This window comes from Moschus berezovskii, chromosome 2 (genome assembly GCF_049115385.1).
Source record: "Moschus berezovskii isolate FMDL1 chromosome 2, NW_MosBer_1.0, whole genome shotgun sequence".
Taxonomy (NCBI): Eukaryota; Metazoa; Chordata; class Mammalia; order Artiodactyla; family Moschidae; genus Moschus; species Moschus berezovskii.
Window position 1 is genome coordinate 18245950 of NC_142461.1, and position 21323 is coordinate 18267272.

Sequence of the window (21323 nt, forward strand, 5' to 3'; positions counted from 1 at the left end):
ACTTTGGTTATTATGACATCTGATTGCATGATTTACATAGATTCATGTCTTGAGTTTTTTATGGTATAATAAAATGTAACCCAATAGGCAGTTGATTATACAATGAGCCCAAGAGGAAAGATTTCTCAGCCAAATTACCAGTAACTAAACTCAGAAGTCTTAGATGGTAGACATAAGAGTGACTTTTTTTTTTTTAAACCATACTATTACAGTTTTTAATGTATGAAATCTGAAACAGTTCAGATTTATCACTGACAAAGAGGTAAATACATACATCAATTTCTTAGGTTAAAGTTGTGGCTAAACTCACTTTAAAATTCAGGGTTCTAAGTGAGTAGGGAGTCCTCTGTACCTTGAACAGCCTTCCCTCCCAGTGAGATGAGTCCCTACTAAAGCAACCTGTGCTAATACCGTCGTATTTATCACATTTTAATTATCAAGTCTCCCATTAGATTGGGGATTCCTTTAGGGCAGAGACTGTTCACTTTGTCTTGAAATAGGTACCAAATTATTTGTCAAATGAGTAGTGAACATCACAATGGTATGCATTTAGCCATAATATAACCTGCAAATAATCTATAATCTGATTTAAAATCTTCAAATTTAAACAGATTTATACCAAGGCTTTGATTTAGCTTGTGCTAAATAGCTTCTAAAATTTGTAGGTTTGAGGCATTTTATTATAAAAAGCTGGTACACATAAGTGAATAAGAACTTAAAGCCGTCATACATTTACTTCATTTTTTAGCTTGACCTTCTAGTAAATCTTTAGCTTCATTGATTTTGGCTGCTGTATAAGGGGATCCTCCCTTGTCTGGGTGATTTAAAAGCATAATTCGTCAATGAGCATCTCTTATTTTGGCTTTATTTGCAGTAGGGCTTACACCTAGTATTAATGCTGCTTCCTGTTTTGTCATTTTGAGTTCAAACCTACCTCTGTAATAGCCACCACTGAAGACAGATTTCGGTAGACTTTGAAAAACTTGTTTTACTTGAGGCTCCATATGCTTCATGGCTTGCAAAGCATAACGACCTGCAGATCTTGCAGCAGCAATGGTCAGTCCAACTGCTACCACTGTACTGGCCATGGCACCTGCTCGGTTCCCCTGCCTCCACCAGGAGCTCGGTTCATCCCAGCCCACCAAGTTTATGCCTCTATCACAAAGCGATTCCGCCACCACCAGCACTTACAAACCACCTAGGCAAGGGCGCCCAGGAAATACCAAGAGTGACTCTTTAAGTCTTAGTTTGTAACTAAGAGTATGATTTTGCGTAATTACAAATTCCATTAAATTCCGTTTGGTATAGAATACTACCTTTAGCTTCCTTAAGCAGTAAAAAATTTACATTTAAACATTTTTAAAAATTGAAGTATAATTGATTTACAGCATTGTATTAATTTCTGATGTACAACAAATTGACTCAGTTATACATCCATTCTTTTTTACATACATATATACATTCTTTTTTACTTATCTATAATGTTTTCATAGAGTCAGTAGGCTATTTGCAGACTTAAGTCTTGATTTCAAAAACTTCTAAAATGTACTGAAGCTTATTAGCTCTGAACTTAAAAATACATATTCATATAATTTTCAATAAAATATCCTTTTTTTTTTAAAAAAAAATAATGCAGTGTGTGTATATGTGCTCATATATGTGTGCTTGAATCTTTTTTTTTCCATTATGTATATATGTTATTGAAGTATAGTTGACTTACGTTTCAGGTGCACAGCAAAGGTGATTCAATTATATGTATACACATTTATTTTCAGATTATTTTCTATTGGTTACTACAAGATATTGACTATAGGGAGCTTCCCTGGTGGCTCAGACAGGTTAGAAATCCGCTTGCAATGTGAGAGACCTGGGTTTGATCCCTGGGTTGGGCAGATCCCCTGAAGGAGGGCATGACAACCCACTCCAATATTCTTGCCTGGAGAATCCCCATGGACTAAGGAGCCTGGCAGCCTGCAGTCCATGGGGTCGCAAAGAATCAGACACAACTGAGCGACTAAGCATACACACACACAGTGTATACCGTAAATCTTTGTTGATTGTTGCATATCTCTTTTTTTAAGTTGTTGACTTAATATGAATAGAAGGCTAGATTTCTAATGTACTTGCATCTTAACTTGACCTTACAGAAAAACTTGAACTTTTTGACCAACCAAATACTTGAGGGTTTTAAGAAGCAGTTGGTATTTTTGTTTTTATTTTCTTTTGCTGCCCTGTTACTCATTTCTCAAATAACACTCTCCTGCAGAGTTCTCGAGGACCCTTGAATATTGATTTTTTATTCAGTGTCATTTATGAGGCACTGGGATTGTTCAGAGTCATGAATAGGATGATAAGCAGAGATATGTCCCGCATGAAAGCTTCCCTGTTAGAGTGTGACCCTTGCAGTAAAGAAGACAATCATTACATAGTAAAATTTTAGGTAGTGTCATTGCAGTGAAAGAAAACGAAGCAGAGAATGGAAGGAGATTGCTGGTGGGGTGATAGGCTGGTTAGAGAAACCTTCTCTGAGGTGTGGAGATTTTGTGTTGAATAAAACGAAGTGAGAAAACCAGCTCTGCAGAGGATCTGAAGGAAGAAGGAATTGTATGGCCAGAGGTGGAAATAAGCCTGGCCTGCTCATTAGACTGCGGGAGGGGCACAGGAAGGTGAAAGGAAAGTGGTAGAAGATGAAATCTGAGATGTATAGGTAATTGGCAGGTCATGTTGGACCTTTGCAGGCCAGCAGCAAATGTGGGGTTTATCCTAAGGATAATCAGGATTTATCTTTATTATGAAAAAGATCAAACACATGAAAGTTGAAAGTATTAGTAGTATAAAAACTTCCATAAGCCCATCAACAATTATCAGTCCACACAACCATTGTTTCATTTATACCCTTAATTGTTCTCTCCACTCCCAAGACTATTCTTTTTTTTAACTTTTTCACCTGGATATATTTGAATTTCTAACTATAAAAGTAAGGATATTAACATTTTTAGACAGTGTTGTGGTTATATTAAGATCTATACTTTGCCATAAGTTAATGTATGTGTGTGTGTGTTTAGAGAAATTTGATTTCATTTATTTTGCCACTTCATTTATTTTGGGGGAAATTTTGTTTTTCTGGAGAGAAAAATTGTTTCTGAGCTACCTAAGCATATTATCATTAAGCATCAGAACTCCATATTAAGGCCTGATTAATGCACGTGGAATTAATGTAAACTATACACTGGTATTTCCCGTGGTCATGTATGGATGCGAGAGTTGGACTGTGAAGAAAGCTGATCGCCGAAGAATTGATGCTTTTGAACTGTGGTGCTGGAGAAAACTCTTGAGAGTCACTTGGACTGCAAGGAGATCCAACCAGTCCATTCTGAAGGAGATCAGTCCTGGGTGTTCATTGGAAGGACTGATTCTAAAGCTGAAGCTCCAGTACTTTGGCCACCTCATGCAACGAGTTGACTCACTGGAAAAGACTCTGATGCTGGGATGGGTTGGGGGCAGGAGGAGAAGAGGATGACAGAGAATGAGATGGCTGGATGGCATCACCGACTCAATGGACATGAGTTTGAGTGAATTCCGGGAGTTGGTGATGGACAGGGAGGTCTGGCGTGCTGTGATTCATGGGGTCGCGGAGAGTCGGACACGACTGAGCGACTGAACTGAACTGAGCTGATATACTAGAACCAGAGTAGAAATAGTCACACACACCCATGCCCACGACTCAGCTTCAGCAGTGCCTGCTTCATGGCCAGTCTGTCTTTACACTCACCAACATCTCTCCTCTTGCATTAATTTGAAATGAATCCTAGACAGTCTATAATTTTTCTATAAACATTTCATCATGTAGCTCAAGATAGTGCCCCTTAAAACACACATACATAGGCACATACATCCACATTACTATTGTTATATCTGAAAAAGAAACCAGTAATTCCTTCTTAATAGATGCCAGTCAGCAGATTTCCATTGTCTCAAATGGAAAAGCAAAAGTAAATGAATAAATTAATAAATTTTCTGTGAACTGGTAGTTGGGTCTAGAGACTTTTCCAGGTTCAAGTTTGATTCTTAATTTTCCTCCTCTGATGGGGAAAGACACTGCTGAAGTGGTAGTGTTTTCTCATATTTAGGAAGCATACAAAGTGAGATCACCTCCTAAGCCATCAAAACTCGGTTCCTAGATAACAGGGATTACAAATGAAAGTATTTCATATTAATGATCAGTCTCCATTTATTAGGAGTAAAAGAAGAAATTTTGTTGAAATATATACTGAGTCATGCCCCTATTCTTTGTGGCCCTGTGGATTGTAGCCCATCAGGCTCCTCTGTCCAAGGACTTTTCCAGACAAGACTGCTGGAGTGGGTAGCCATTTCCTTTTCCAGGGGGGCTTCCCGACCCAGAGGTCGAACCCAGGTCTCCCACATTGCCATCTGATTCTTTACTATCAAAGCCACCTGGTAAGCCCATAGAAAGAATATCTCTCCCTTCTATTTGGTTACCCAGGAGAATAGTTGGCATAGGAAAAATATCTCCTACCCTTTATTTACCAGTTTTCCATTCAGAGTGCTGTTGTTATTAAGTATCATTGTCAAGCAGGTTGAAATGTGTTTTAGATGTTTCACTGATTTTCATTGATGATTAAATTTTCCACTCTTTGAACTTTTTGGTGTGATATCAGTAGTTTTTGAAGCCCTCTTGGCTTTCTGGTGAGTCAAACTGAACAACTCCAACCCCACACCTGAAATCAGGCATTGCCTCAGAGAGCCCTGGTTTTCTTTATAGGAAATGGTATTTAGATCCAACAGTCTTGGCTGTAGGTGTATTTGCTACTGGATTGATCATTGTTATTAGACTCGTTTAATGGACAAACTTAGGAAATGATTATCCTTAATCTTTTAAGATAAAAATAATGAGTTCATACTGATAATGCCAATTCAAATTCAGGTCTTCAGGGATTTTATTTATCGGATATTTCATACCAAAAGTTTCCGTTCCCAGGATTTATTTATTAGGACTTCCCTGGTGGCTCAGATGGTAAAGAATGTGCCTGCCATGTTGGAGACCTGCTTTTGGTCCCTCGAGAAGGGAATGGCTACACACTCTAGTATTCTTGCCTGGAGAATTCCATGGACAGAGGAACCCAGCAGGCTACAGTCCCTGGGGTCACAGAGAGCTGGACATGGCTGAGCGAATGTCACTTTCATTTATTTATTTACTTTATCCTACAGTACAAAATTCAGCTTTACACCAAAAATAGTCACATTGAGAAAGTTTTAATTTTGCAATAGTTTTTTTTTTTTTGGTTCTTGGGTTGTATCTCACTTTATGTATTTTAGAGTCATTTGAAATAATTATGTTCATGCTGCCAGGTTGGTTTGGCTCCTTTGTTTCATTTTGCTTATAATTTTTAGGTATTGACTTTAAAATGTTATCTGGCTTTTATAATTCATGTTATTTACACGGTTCCTGAAGTCAGATCTATAAATTTTTAAAAGTCTTGACATCTTTTACTACCCCTTTAGCCTGTTTCCTCCTCCCACACAAATAACCTTTGTAATTTTATGGCCTGTCCTTTTGCTGTTTACTTAAGAAAACAAAAACAAATCCATATTATCTACTTCATACACACTGCCTTTCTTAGATAAGAGTAGTAAACTTTGCTTTGCCTTCCTTTTAACAGTAAATCTTGGTGTTCACCCTTCATGGATGCTGTCCTCATCATGCACAGAGAGAAGGGGGTGGGAGAGAGGGAGGGGAGGGTCCCCCATACCTTTGTAAAGCTGTCATAATGCTGCAGTGTGTGGATGTACAGTTTCTTAGCCAGTCCAGTGTTGCACTTTAGGGTAACTTCCAGTCTTGGTTGTGTTACAGTGAAATACAGCTTTCCTATTTTTTCCTTTTATCTTTAGGATAGATTTCTAGAAAGGGGATTGTGGTAGAAAGGGTATAAATACACACAGCATTTTGGCAGATATAGATAAATCAGCTTCTTTTGGAGATTATAATGCATATCCTTGGGCTATTATACATCGCCTACTTTATAGTAATAATGTTATCATATCCCAAACAGTGTAAGCACGTCACTGCAGTTTAACTTTTCCTCTTGCCATCCTTTATGTTGTTGTTTTGTTTTGCTTATACATGTGTTAGACAATGGGGCAGTTTTTGCTTTAAAACATTCATCATCTTTTAGTTTTGGCCACATATATGTACCATTTCCAGTACTGTTACTTCTTTCCTGCAGTTCCTTTCTCCTATCTGGATTGTTTCCCTTCAGCCTAAAGAACTTTTCTTACATAGGTATAAATGCTAGTAGTGATTTCTCTCTGCTTTTGTTTGAGAAATCTTTGATTTGCCTTAAGTTTCAAAAGATCATTTCCCCAGGTGTAAAAGTCTCATGTTAGCCCTTTGTAATGTCTCTTCTGATTTCCATAGTTTCTGTTTAAAAATCTTACTATAGCCTTTTCAAGGCAATTCTTTTCTTCCTTGGGTTCTTTTAAGATTTACTTTGTATTAATTTTCAATAGTTTGACTATATTAGGCCCATGTGACGTTTTCTTTCATTTTCAATTTGCTTGAGTTTCACTGAACCCTTGAATCTGTGAGTTGATACCTTTCATCAGTTCTGGAAAATTGTTGGCCATTATCTCTTCATATATTGTTTCTCTTATCTCATTATCTATTCAAGTATTCTTCTTCATTTTCTCTGGGAGTATCAGGATTGTACACGTTGAGACTTTGCACTTCATCCTCTGGGTCTCTCTAGCTCTGTTTTTGTTTTTCCCAGAATTATTTTTTTTTTCTTATGCCTAGTTTGAAAACTTTCTGTTGACCACATTTCAAATTCGCTAATTCATTTTTCTGTTTTCTTCTTCCATCTTTGGTTAAATTCATCAATGAATTTTAGATTTCAGGTATTTTCCAGTTCTAGGCAGTTATTTGATTTTTAAAAATAGATTCCAGTTCTTTTTGAAATTCACTACATTCCATTTTGTCCATCTTTGTTTATCCTTGCAATTTGTTTTATTTATTTTGTATTGGAGTATAGCCAGTTAACTATGTTGTGATAGTTTCAGGTGGACACCAAAACAAACATCCATATATATACATGTATCCGTTTTCTCCTAAACTCCCCTCCTATCCAGGCTGCCACATGACATTAAGCAGAGTTCCCTGTGCTGTATATGACTTTTTTATGCTGTGTAGGACTTTTTTGGTTATCCATTTTAAATATAGCAGTGCATACATGTTGATCCCAAGCTCTTTAACTATCACTTCCTCCATTGCTTACATTTGCAATTTATTAATTATAGTTACGGAGCCTTCCCTGGTGGCTCAGACAGTAAAGAATCTGCCTGCAATGCGGGAGACCCAGGTTTGATCCCTGGGTTGGGAAGATCCCCTGGAGAAGAGAATGACAACCCACTCCAGTATTCTTGCCTCTAAAATTGCATGGACAGAGGAGCCTGGCAAAGAGTTGGACGTGACTGAGTGTCTAACACAATCATAGTTACAGAAAACCTAGTTTATAGTTTCTAGTGGTGTTAGCCTGCTTCTATTGTCTTTTCCCCTCTTTTGATTGTTAGTCACATACTCCTCAGCCTCTTTATAAATCTGGTCATCGATTATATGAACTGAAGAGACCCCAAGTGGTGTTTTCTATTAGTGTTTCCTCTTCTTCAGTGTTAAACACTGTCAGAAACTGACCACTTTGCTCCAGTCAGGGCTGTAGCTTGTTTCATATATGTCTCATTTCACTTCTGGCTTATCCCTGTTTGTCATGAGCCTCCCAGGGGTTTTTGCGGAGGTATGGGGGGGGTGGTTCCTATTTTCTTTTTTGAATTTTTCCATACTACGCACCTTGTGGGATCTTGGTTTCCTGACCAGGGATTGAACCCACACCCTCGGCACTGAAAGCTGAGTCCTATCCACTGAACCTCCAGGAAATTCCCTCTCCCAGCGTTTGTGCTGTTGAGAACTTTGCAGATCTCCACCTACTTAGACTTTATATTCATTATGCAGTTTGAAAATGTTGCAGATGTCTTGAGGATGGGTGGCCTTTGAGTCATGGGGGTGTTTGAATCAGGCTTCCTCCCTCTGTGGGGACTTTGTCCTCTGAGTACCCTGAGACTGTAGGAGTTTGCATTGTCTTAGCAGAACCTCTGACTCAATCCATGGTCCTCTTCACGGCCTCAGAACTTAGCACATGTCCAGTGGGGCCAATTCACACTTGATCACACCAGCCTCCTGTGACTCCCTGAAATGCTGGGACTTCTCTTTCCTCAGTATCAGCAGTTGGTAAACTCCTGCCCATGGGCCACGTCAGTCTCCTGCTTGTTTTGATAGAACCTGTGAACTAAAAATGATTTTTAAATGGCTGAAAAAGTTTTAAAGAAGTAATATTTTGTTACATGAAAATTAAATGAAATTCAAATCTCAGTGTGTGTAAATAAAATTTGGTTGGAATATAGCCATGCTTGGCTTATTGCCTGTGTCTGTTTTCATGCCACAGTGCCAGGGTTGAGTAGTAGCAACAGCGACCCTGTGGCTTATAAAGCCAAAAACACTTACTTTCTTGGCTCTTTATAAAAAACGTTTGCCTTCTGACCCATAATCTTTGATAGTGTGGTTTTTTCAAAGTGTGGTTTGTGAGTTCCTTGGTCGTGCCTGAGATCCTTTCATTGAATTCATAAGGCCAAGGCTGATGGTAATTAGTAAGGTTTTTCCTTTTCCCTTGTTTGAACTAAAAGTGTAAAAGCTGTGGTGGGTATAAAATTGCTGGTACCTTAATAAGAATCAAGGCAGAGACACCAAATGACTGGCAGTCATGTTATTCTGCAGTGTTAAATAGGTACATGTCTTTTAAATAATCTTGACAAAGTAGGGTCCTTTTTTTTTTTTTTTTTAACACTTCATCTCAGATCACCTTGTATCATAGGTTGAGAGTGGAAGTGAAAGTGACTGTATAGCTCTTTTATTAAGCTTGACATTTAAATTATTTGCAACAACAGCAAAATAGTGCTGCTTAACACTACATTTTTATTATTTTGGAAAAATACGGTCTTTTCCACAAAATGTTTGTTTATATTAATATGTAATGGATTAATCAAGTATTTAATTTTTTTTTCTATTTTAGTTCCCGACACATTTTATAAATAGCAATAGATATAAACCATGTACACAAGAGTGCTTTTGGAACTGGGCAGGGATTCTCAGTAATTTTGTATAGAATAATCCTTAGAACCAAAATTCACTAATCTGTTTGAGGTTGTTTCTCTTCATATAGCGAAAGAAAATAATGGCATTGACTTTTTGTTGTGCTTTCAGTTTGGGATAAGTTCTTTTTACGACCATCCCAAAAGACCAGTGGCATTATGACAATTTTTTTTTTTTAATGATTACTTTGATCATGCTGCAATGATCCATATGCTTCGAACTGCCAGCCTCAATGTTTATAAGACATACCATTGCTTGTCTTAATTTTTCCTATTTTTGGTTGTGGTTTTTAGGGTATACTTTGAATGATTTCGTTCTTTAAAAACAAATCCAGAAGCAGCTAAGGATTCTTTTGTTTTCACAGTTATTTTCCCTTCATTTTTTTTTCTCTCATATTATTTCAACACAAAAATGATAAGCCTGCCCTAAGTGGACTGATATTATTTAGTTTGAAAAATTTTAAAGATGCTGTCCCTTTGAACTTGAATTTCTTGTAGTATATTTCTGGGTGGACTTTTAATTATGATGAAAGAAGTTGGTGATATTCCGCAGTTTGTTAGCCACAGCCTTAAATAATAGAGAAAACAGACTTTGTGAGGATTATTGTGCATCCCTTTGAAAGGTGTTTGCCCTCCAAGAAGACCATTCGTGTTTAATTGGAAAAAAAAAAACTGCTGTTCATGTGAATTCTATATTCATTGACAGTTTTCCAAATGTGTATCATTTCTAAGCATTTCAGTAGTAAGTGGAAAAAATCCAATATACAAGGAGCAATTGGAAAAGGTCTTGAGAATGAAAGGGTTTGAATAACGTCAGGTTTACATTTGTAAGTTTTAATGGAGTTAATAGTGGTTACAAGACGGAGGGTGTCGAGGAAAATTTGAAATGACGTTTGTAGACTTTATTTTTGACTTAGTTTATTGATAACTTATTTATTATGGTAGTTGAGTCTTAGCATTTTTCAATGTTTTGAGGATGGAATTAAACCTTAAAGGTAGATGCTCTCTAAAGCACTGTGATAGCAGCATATGCACATAAAATGAGAGGAGGTGAAAAGGCCCATCTTTTGATGTTTTGGGAAATCATTGTTGTCTTTCCCTTTTGCTAGATGCATTATTCTGTTTATTTCCATCTTTTCACTGTTGCTTGGATTCCATTTATTCTGATGGAGGTGTTTAGAGGTATATAACGTTTTCTTTGATGCCTGGGCATCATTGTTTACCAGATTTTTATTATGGCAGAAGACTTTGCTCACTAGATAATGCATATTTTTAAAAGCAGGTAGCTTAGCTGATAAAGAATCTGCTTGTAATACAAGAGACCCCAGTTCAACTCCTGGGTTAGGAAGATCCCCTGGAGAAGAGATAAGCTACCCATTCCACTATTCTTGGGCTTCCCTGGTGGCTCAGTCAGTAAAGAGTCTGCCTGCAATATGGGAGACCTGGGTTCGATCCCTGGGTTGGAAAGATCCCCTGGAGGAGGGCATGGCAACCCACTCCAGTATTCTTGCCTGGAGAATCCCCATGGAGTGAAGAACCTGGCAGACTGCAGTCCATGGGATCGCAAAAAGTTGGACACAACTGAGCAGCTAAGCACATCCATGCTAAATGTAGTCAGTCCATGTTAGTCTTATGGATGTTACTTTTTGTTGCATCTGTTAAAGCCAATCAGCATCTCTCATTTAAAAAGATAAAAAGTAAAAGAGAAGAATATGAATAATTGTGACATTGCTTTCAGTTCAGTTCAGTCGCTCAGTCGTGTCCAACTCTCTGCGACCCCATGAATCACAGCACACCAAGGCAGAGTAAAATCCCTCTTGTAGTTGGGATCCAAAGAAAAGTAGCCAGCTGACTGTGTAAAGTCACACTTAACACCTAGTAGTAATTTTCTTAAAGGTTTAAAAGTATTGGTTTTATTTCTGTGTGCAGGTTCTAAGGCCCAGCAGCTTCTGCAAGGACTACAAGCAAGCGACGAAAGCCAGCAGCTCCAGGCCGTTATTGAGATGTGTCAATTACTAGTCATGGGGAATGAGGAGACGCTGGGCGGGTTTCCTGTCAAGAGTGTGGTTCCAGCTTTGGTAAGAGAATTTTCCCCTCATTTTATCCTGCTCATGCCCTGAATGCTGCTTTTATTTTTACTAAAAGCATGATCATTGTCATTAGGAACTTTAGAATATAATAGAACTAAGAGATAGTAGAGTGTGGCTTATCCTTTTATTTCAGGCCTATAGAGATTGTGCATGACTTGATGAATGACTAAAATTTCAAAACCATCTCTTGATGAATAGTTACCTTATCTTTGATACTTAAATGACCCATGTGGTTTTCCGTTTTAAGCGGTTATCCCCTTTAGGTGGTAACTTGACTTACTGTGCCAAAACTCACATGCTTATTTTTTTCTTTTAAACTGGTGATTCGAGGGACAATAACAAAACAGCTCACTTGTGGGTTGTCTTTGTAGGCAGTCAGTACTTCCTGCTTGATAGTTGTGTGCATGGCCATGCAGTCCAGCCAGAAGACCAAATGGATCCTCCAGCTTAAAAAAGGGAGTTATGTTGAACAGAAACAGGAGAAAAAAAACAGCAGTACTCAGCAATAGAAAAACGAGTTAAAAAAATCTAATGATTTTTCAATAGTTATGAGTTGATGTTTAGAATTTATTAACATCTTAATTCCTTAAGCTTTTTAATGTGAAAACAAAAAGAAATTGCCATCAGAAAGTGTGTAGGCCCTTGAGCATGATAAGTCTTTTATGTAGTGGTTTGATAATATTCACAATGCAAGATTAAAGAAATTGATTATAATTTAAGATTAAAATTAAGTCTGAATAAAATCATGACAAGATTAACATAGACATGAATATATTCATAGCATATATTACATTGCAAGTTAAAATAAATATCATTTAAGTCTTTGTTTGCACATCTAGTAAAGTTGACAAAAATGGAACCAGGATTGGAGTATCAGATTGTCTCATTTGATCACATTATCAGATTACGGAGAGAGCTGAGTGGAGACCAGTCCAATACAGGATGATACAGTCTTCATTCTGCTTGTTCTCACTTGTTGGCTGGCTCTGCTCTAGCAGAGAGTAGTGAAGGATAGAGCAGTGTCTCTTCCCGTGCGGACCTCCTGCTAACAGAACCTGGCTCTCAAGCCTACCTGTGCCATCCCAGAGGCTTGCATATTAATATTTTTAACATTTCATGAAAGTGATATTATCCTTTGTACTCTGACATTTACCGATGTTTACATGCATGCTCAAGTTATTGATTTCTTCAATAGCTGTCTTTTATGACCTGAATTAACTTCCTTGTTTGTTTTTGTTCATTTAAAAATAAACAGTAATAAAGAACTAGGTTACCATGTAGCAATACTATCTCTTTTAAACTGCAGCTTTTAGTTAAATAAAGAAGCTGTTAAATCTGGACCGAAACATTAACACAATCTAGTTTTCTTAATTTGCTGGTTATTGATTAGATTTGAGTACTTAGTGAACCTGTGCAAGTCAGCTCATGCTATTAGTAGTGAGCTGTCCAGATTTGTCTTTCATAACAAATGAATATTACAAATATATATCCATCAATCACCATACACTTGTATGACCATAAACAGTCATTTTGGTGAAAAATCTATTTCCATCAGTTCTCAAATGTGGTCTTACAAGGTTCATTCCCACTTAAAGAATTGGAGAACTTATTGTTTTATCTGTTAACATAACAATTCCTTTCAATTTAGAATAGATGTTTCTTGTGACTGATTTATAGGTGATTTGAGCCAGTGTGCATGCTCGCATGTGTTTGTGGGTTTATGTGGTATATTTAATAGAAATAGTTATCAAGACCTCTGGTATATAGATATAATTACCCATTATAATTCAGAGCTGAGAAGAATTCATATTAAATGAATATTATGTTAGAATATCTGATGTCTTATTATAATCATATATTTAATTGGTACTTTACAGCTTAAATTTGACACATTTAAACTTTTCCATTGAACTGCAATGATTGCTTCCCCAAGTAGGAAATTTCTTTGGTAGCTTTTAGTGCTTAAAGAAGATGGAGTGTGTATCTATAGTAGTTTTGCTTGCCCTCTTTTGAAAAACACAGTTGAAAACTGCTTAAGGTCTTTTCCACAAGAAAAACTAAAATCAGATCAGATGTTTGGACTAATTCATGTGTTTGTGAAATAATTATATTGAGTTTTAATTAGTGCCTAATTCGTTTTTCATGTGATCAATATTGTGTTCAAATTCTATACTGCTGTGTATTTTACAGCTGAATTAAGTGGTGCTGAGCTCAACTTTTAGAGAAGCTGATTAAGAGTTTAAGCTATGATACTGAATCTGTATTGATAGTTGTTAATTTAACAAATTTCTGTGGGCTTCTGGTCCATTTATTTGTGTATGAAGTATTTGCTGACAGATAAGTCCGCAGTGATGTTTTCATGGGCTTCTGAAATGGGAAATAGTGGTACTGGGAGGGTTGGTTGTAAGCAACATGAGTGCTTTGTTTTTGACGCAAATCATGAGGTGATGATTATCCCATGTCAGAGCTTCAGTGTGCGAGTCATGCCATCCTAAGCATAAGCATTTCTTGTGTATACATGCTAGGTTTTAACTAGAGGTTATTTTTTTTTATGGTAAATTTCATGAGTCATACTGTTCTATTCCAGTTGAAATAGAAGAAATACTTCTAGGACTTTTAAGAATATAGCTTCTAATACTTTTTAAAATCTTTTTAAACAGATAACATTGCTGCAGATGGAGCATAATTTTGATATTGTAAGTATGTGCTGTGTATTAAAAGAATCACTCCAAACTTATTTTTTTTGTTGTTTTTATTGAGTGAACATGACTTCTTTTCTAGATGAACCATGCTTGTCGAGCCTTAACATACATGATGGAAGCACTTCCTCGATCATCGGCTGTGGTAGTAGATGCAATTCCCGTCTTTTTAGAAAAGGTAATCCTACTTTTGCCCAACTGTTAGAAAGCAGGCATAGAGGAATCAATGAGACCTCCTGACTGCTGAATTCTAAAGTTCTGTATCAGATTGTAAGGCCACATTAAAAGACACATTTTAGCATCTATTATCTAACTAAAGTATATTTTCTAGCCAAGATTCCAGAAAAATGTTTCGTGTTTAGCAGAGCTTAGTTTAAAGCTGATGCTAATAAAGCATTTGTTAAATCATCCCAGTGTTAAAATTTTTAATAATGGCAGTTATTGCACTAGTGTAAACTCTTTCAGAGAAGAACTTAAAGCACTTGATTGAAAATGATTTCATTGTTTCTAGAAAACATCCCAGTGAGGTTGATAGCTATTTATACCCTCATTTTACAGCTGAGGAGGCTGAGCCAGACAAAATGCCTTGCTCAAGGTCATAAAGTGAGGCAGTGGAGAAAGGAAATTTTTTCATATGGTCTGTGGTAGGTTGTTTTTGGTCTGTTTTAAGGACATTTTTCTTTTTAATGCACAATAAAATTTGCATTATCTGAAAATCTTGAAATATGCTAAAAACTGTAAAACTTGATTTTTAAAATTCGTTCCATAAACCAACCCTTTATTTTAAATCTGAAGATTTAAAGTTATATAATTGAATTTAGTTTATTCTTTATATAAAACATATTTTTCAACATCTTATAAAGTGGTTGGAAGGAAGCTATATTGCCAATATGTTATAGCTTACATGCATAAGTCACTGGTTTCCTGTGGTGGGTTTCAGGTTAGAGGCAATATTTATTGTTTAGTCGCTAAATCATGTCCGACTTTTTGCGACCCCATAAACTGTAGCCTGCCAGGCTCCTCTGTCCATGAGATTCCCCAGGCAAGAATACTGGAGTGGGTTGCCATTTCCTTCTCCAGGAATATTCCCAACCTAGGGATCATAGCTGTCACCTCCTGCATCGGCAGGCGGATTCTTTACCACTGTGCCACCAGGGAAGCATAGAGGCAGTATAGATTGATGAAAATTAGAGATGTCTATTCACATAGAAGATGAGTAGCAAGTAGAGCACTTGAATGATAACTTTGTTCCTTATTTATATGTTCCCAGCTGCAAGTTATTCAGTGTATTGATGTGGCTGAGCAGGCCTTGACGGCCTTGGAGATGTTATCACGTAGACACAGTAAAGCCATTCTCCAGGCGGTAAGTGTTGTTACCAAAGGACTGTTTCCTTTAATGTTGAATTTTAGATCCGTACTTGTATTAGCTCCTAGATCGCAACCTCTGTAAGGTTCCCATGCTCTTTCCAAGTGATGTGCTAGACGTTTTTCTTCTTTTCATAATTGTTGATAAAAGAGTACTTCTTCGCTTTTAACAGTTTTCCTATGTTTTAGGGTGGTTTGGCAGACTGCTTGCTGTATCTAGAGTTCTTCAGCATAAATGCCCAAAGAAACGCACTAGCAATTGCAGCCAATTGCTGCCAGAGTATCACGCCAGATGAATTCCATTTTGTGGCAGATTCCCTCCCATTGCTTACCCAAAGGCTAACCCACCAGGTAAAATACAAACCTATCTTATGTGGCATAAAACATTTTTATTAAATTTTTTTAAAATGCCAGTTTCACCTGGAGTCTTAAAATCTTCCAACTGGGTATGTAAATTGGAAATGTTCTGATCTTTGTCTTTTCCTGTTAATTAGTCATGGATCGTATTAGGTTATTTTATGAAATTTCAGTGGATTTACCCAAATGACAAGGTAGCAACTATTTTCACTTTAGGGTTGAATTTATTATTTCAGCAAACACTTGAGTGTTTCCTATGTAATACGATGAGAATTTCCTTTTGTAAAGATCACCCTTTCTTGAAAGCTGTTGAATTAGGCAGACAGGATCAGAGAGGGTGTGGATTAAGATCAGAGAAGAGATGAGACTATGTATGTTCCACATAAAATTGAAATAAGAAATGTAGATTGCAGCTATCTGGGACTGGCAAAGAGCAGGAGCAGCTGTAGAGGAGAAGGCATCAGTGGGCCTGGTGTGTGATATAATAAGCGCAGCTCATGTAGCCTTTGTTGCAGGACAGATGAGTCAAGTTTCAAGGTTGTAGAGAAATGGAATTTTCTTGTAATGTTTCAAAGTGTTCTTATTGCTAAAGAGATTTTAAGAGATCTGGCTTTTAAGTCATCTTTACAAAATATGCTTAAAAGCATCTCAGAGAAAATTAGATACATAAAACATAGAGGCATACCTCTGAGATACTGTGGATTTGGTTCCAACCACTGCAGTAAAGCAAAAGATAACAATAAAGGGCGTCACAAGAATTTTTTGGTTTCCTGGTGCAGGTGAAAGCTGTGTTTCACTGTAGTGTAGTCTGTTTAAAGTGAGCTTGTGTCTTTAAAAAAAAAAACAAGCTATGTACATACATTAATTAAGAAATACTTCATGGTTTAAAAAACACAGTAACCACTGCATTTGATTCTTCAGTGGGTAGCAATCTTTTTGGTGGTAGGTCCAGTACTCTTGCCTAGAAAATCCCATGGATGGAGGAGCCTGATAGGCTGCAGTCCGTGGGGTCGTTAAGGGTCGGACTCGACTGACCGACTTCACTTTCACTTTTCACACATTGGAGAAGGAAATGGCAACCCACTGCAGTGTTCTTGCCTGGAGAATCCCAGGGACGGGGGAGCCTGGTGGGCTTCCGTCTGTGGGGTCACACAGAGTCGGACACAACTGAAGTGACTTAGCAGCAGCAACAGAGTTTAAAGTATCACAAGATTTACCAAAATGTGGTACAGGGAGAGGAAGTGAGTAAATGCTGTTGGACAAATGGTGTTAACAGACCTGCTTGGTGCAGGGTTTCTACAGACCTTCAATTTGTAAGAACTGCAGTATCTGCAAATTACACTAAAATGAAGTACAATAAAATGAGGTATGCCTGTATTAAATAAGGAGATAGGTAAAATTACATTGATTATTGAATCATTGGGGCGTTTTGCTTCTAAGATGATTTAGACACAAATAGTGCCATCCATTTTTTATTTTGAAAAACTTAGCAGGCTGAGATAGCTTTACAGTGAGGGGCTAGAAATGTTTTCTAGTTAGCTGTGATCTTAGCACCTTATTTTGAAAGTAAGGCTTGAGAGTCAGAGAAGTTAAATAGTGGGCATCCTTTTTAGACTTAGGTAGTGACAGCGAAGGTGTAGGGCTTTTATAATACCAGATAATTCATTTTGGACAAGCAAGTCTAGTTTTTGCATCTGAAGTCAATTTATCAATTAAAAAAGTCAACACCAACTCAATGGACATGAGTTTGAGTAAACTCCAGGAGTTGGTGATGGACAGGGAGGCCTGGTATGCTGCAGTCCATGCGGTTGCAAAGAGTCGGACATAACTGAGCAACTAAACTGAACTGAACAGTTCCAAATACTCATGCCATTAAATTGTTCTTTCTGTTATTCCAAAGGGGATGTTCCAAGTGTTTTCTCAATGAGACCACTCAGACAGTATTTTTAGACTGTTTTTACAGTGAATATAGCAAGTCTACACCAAGTTTTTCTTAATCAGTAAACCTCTGGCTCACACATACTTCACTGTTTACAACTTTTTAGTGTGTGCATATTTTGAAAGTTTCTACTTGTAAGTCTGTTTAAAATGATAGGATGTTTATTATAGTTTTTGTTTAGGTATTGAAATTGTAGAAGCACAAAAGTTGTTCTTTTTTTATATAACTTGCTTTTTATTTGTTGAGGTCTTATACAGATTTTATCAGTATGATTTCCCTTTGCATTGAAATCATGACTCTACTGATTGCTTGCTTAGGTTCACAGCATTTTCAAAGCTCACATCTTTGAAGAATTTGGGGTTAGGAAGAAGATAAGGCAGTGATAAAGGACAGTGAAAATGTTTGATATTAACAAACTTTATTTTCCTTTATTTAAAAAAAAAAAACAGGACAAAAAGTCAGTAGAAAGCACTTGCCTTTGTTTTGCACGTCTAGTGGACAACTTCCAACATGAGGAGGTAAGCATTTAGTCTGTTGATATTCTCATGAAGTTGTTAAACTGCTAACTCAGGATGTAACAGTTTTTTTTTTTCTTGTGTTTCTGCAGAATTTACTCCAGCAGGTTGCTTCCAAAGATCTGCTAACAAATGTTCAACAACTATTGGTAGTAACTCCACCAATTTTAAGTTCTGGGATGTTTATAATGGTGGTTCGCATGTTTTCTCTGATGTGTTCCAATTGTCCAACTTTAGCAGTTCAACTTATGAAGCAAAGTAAGTGCTATTTTATTATTCTGTTTTAAACAAGAAAAATTTGTGTGTGTTTAACCTCTGTTGATAAGTAGAGTCAACATAAGCAAGTAGAAATCACTAATATGTAGGCACTGGATAATAAAGGAAGAAAAATGTTATCGTGTAACAAATCTGGGTGTGACAATATTAGTAATGCTTTCTGCATACAGTTTTTGAAGTATATAGTGTATTAAAACTTTACTTTTAGAGGGCTAAGGTCATTGCTTTCTATACAGTATCAGTTAAGTAATGATGCTTCCTGGGGTCACAACAGTCAGACACGACTTAGTGACTAAACAGCAATGATGCTTCATTAGGAGAATTCTGGGTTTATGTTACCAGTAACTGCTTCTCTTCTGCTTATAGGTGGTCCTTTTGCCCACGTTAGATTTTCCAGCATTTTATGATTCCAGAATGCCTTCTCCCTGAAAATGTTGAAACTTATTTACACAGATGAATGGCTTTAATCTTTGCTGCTTTAACATTTCTAAGCCCTTCTCAACCTTACCATGTGCAGAATATTAACATTTTATCACCACTGCTATTACAGTCTCTATTGGGCTTCCCAGGTGGCTCAGTGGTAAAGAATCTGCTTGCCAGTGCATGGGATGTGGTTCTATTCCTGGGTCAGGAAGATCCCCTGGAGTAAGAAATGGTAACCCACTTCAGTATTCTTGCCTGTGAAACCCCATGGACAGAGGAACCTGGTGTGCTGTACAGTCCATGGTGTTGCAAAGAGTCAGACACAACTGAGTGACTGAGTGCGCACATGTGTACACACACACACACCCCTGAAGACACACACACACACTGCTATTGCAGTTGCCCATTACTGTCTTTAGATTTCACAAGTTAATGTCAGAAGACTGTGGGGTTCAGAGAACATTTGTATATTTTGATTATTGCTAGTAGAGCACTGATCACTTCTGTAAGAAACTCTCATAATTGTGGGTAATTGTATATCCATAATTTTGCTTTCTGAGAATATTATCTTGGGAGTCAGTGATGATATTCACTGACAAAGCAGTCTTTATCCCTCTGCCTCAGGTAGATTATTAAGTGGTGTAATAGTACTTTTCTTGTGGGGGAGGGAGGATGGGAAACTCAGGTTTAAATTTAGTCACATTAGTTGTGAATTTTAGCACATGGCACAGTTCTTTGTAGAAAAATAGTGTTGCTGAGGTGATTTGTTGAAGAGATAAAGCATTTTGTGGTTCCTAAACTTAGTATTCTAGAGAACACTGTTTTGCTTATGCCCTGAGCAAAGTCCTCTCTTCCAGGATAAGTTTGGGAAAGATTTAACTCCTTTTTTTTTTTTTTGAGTAATCATAATGTACTTTCCTTATTAAAATTCCTAGAAGTCCCTTGAATTTTGGTTTCCTGAAGTTTGCACACAGATTATCTCTTGTTACCATATGGCACAGCATTTTTCCTATATCCTGGTTTGGGAAATTGCTATCTAAGTTTTGTTTTTAATGTTCTGGAATTTTATTCTTTAATATGATGAATATTGTTAACCTTGTTAGCATATTTTAGGAAGTTTGTCACATATTCATCATATAGAAGCCACTAGACTTACATTGTCTTTCTCCCTCGGTAACACAAAGGAAACATGAACCTATCTTGTTCTATTTTTTTTTTCCAGTCTCTGATCTTTTTTTCTTTTTCTTAAGTTACTATTACACCATTGCCATATTTTCCTGTTTCTTAAGAAAGTTGGCAAAATGAATCTTTCAAAATTTTTTTAACGATTTAATCACTAAATTGTGAAATTTCTATGAGGCAGAGATTTAACTGTTCATAACTCCTTTGCCCAAATTGGGGCTTCCCTAGTGGCTTAGAAGGTAAAGCATCTGCCTGCAGTGTGGGAGACCCTGGTTCAATCCCTTGATTGGGAAGATCCCCTGAAGAAAGAAATGGCAACCCATTCCAGTACTCTTACCTGGAAAATCCCATGGACAGAGGAGTCTGGTGGGCTATAGTCCATGGAGTCACAAAGAGTCAGACACAACTGAGCAACCTGACTTTCTTTCTGCCTGAATTAATGATGAATACTTTTCTTGACAGTAGAACACACTGATTACTGGCAGGACATTACAGTGAAATATTTATACATGTTTTGTATATGCATATAGAACCATATGCCACAACCAACAGAGACACAGCCTTGTCTTTAGGTCCTGGTTATTAGAATGATCAAAACCTTGGCTAGTGGGAACTTCTTCCACTCACTGTGTCAATGTATTAGACAAGTTTTCACCCCGGTTCTTCCGTAAACTGAGATCTTCTGGGAATGGAAGTTTGTGGTAGAGGATATTTTCTTGATTTTTAAAGGTAGTTGGCATGCTTACTGTCATTTAAGTAAAGGTTTTCCTGATGATAAAATGGCAAGATACAGATGCTTTTAATCGGTATGTTTTATTCTATTGGCTACACAATTTCAGTATATTATATTTGAATTGAAGAAAACACACAGATATATGTGAATCAAGGATAAAATATGTTTAGTGCACTTGTTCTGCAAACAAGTTATTTCACCTTATCTTGAGTGGTATGGCCAAATAGGAAAATACTTTTGTTTTTTCCCTCGGGAATGATTGCCTTTTAAACACAGCAATACAAGTAGTTTCATAGGCTTTGGCTTTTCATTGTTGGCTTTACAGACATTGCAGAAACGCTTCACTTTCTCCTGTGTGGTGCCTCCAATGGAAGTTGTCAGGAGCAGATTGATCTTGTTCCACGAAGTCCTCAAGAACTGTATGAACTGACGTCTCTGATTTGGTAAAGATTGGGCCAATAGTTAATAATAACTGGAGGGCATTTTGCTTTAGAGACCTGGTATTGCTTTAGAGACCAGCTTAGAAAA

General features: G+C 37.1%; 1 protein-coding gene and 1 pseudogene across 15 annotated transcripts in view; one reads left to right on the forward strand and one right to left on the reverse strand.

Moving 5' to 3' along the window:
• TRIP12 (thyroid hormone receptor interactor 12) overlaps positions 1-21323 on the forward strand; it is a 151860-nt gene that overhangs the window by 90675 nt on the left and 39862 nt on the right. For all 15 annotated transcript variants that reach the window (XM_088845055.1, XM_055397299.2, XM_055397296.2 and 12 more), the window contains 8 exons: positions 11146-11294; positions 13967-14002; positions 14088-14183; positions 15276-15368; positions 15560-15721; positions 18116-18184; positions 18274-18439; positions 21121-21238. In XM_088845055.1, coding sequence (XP_088701181.1) covers positions 11146-11294; positions 13967-14002; positions 14088-14183; positions 15276-15368; positions 15560-15721; positions 18116-18184; positions 18274-18439; positions 21121-21238 — 889 coding nt within the window. The remainder of the gene's footprint in view (positions 1-11145; positions 11295-13966; positions 14003-14087; positions 14184-15275; positions 15369-15559; positions 15722-18115; positions 18185-18273; positions 18440-21120; positions 21239-21323) is intronic.
• Positions 738-1088, reverse strand: LOC148778501 (mitochondrial import inner membrane translocase subunit TIM14 pseudogene; annotated as a pseudogene).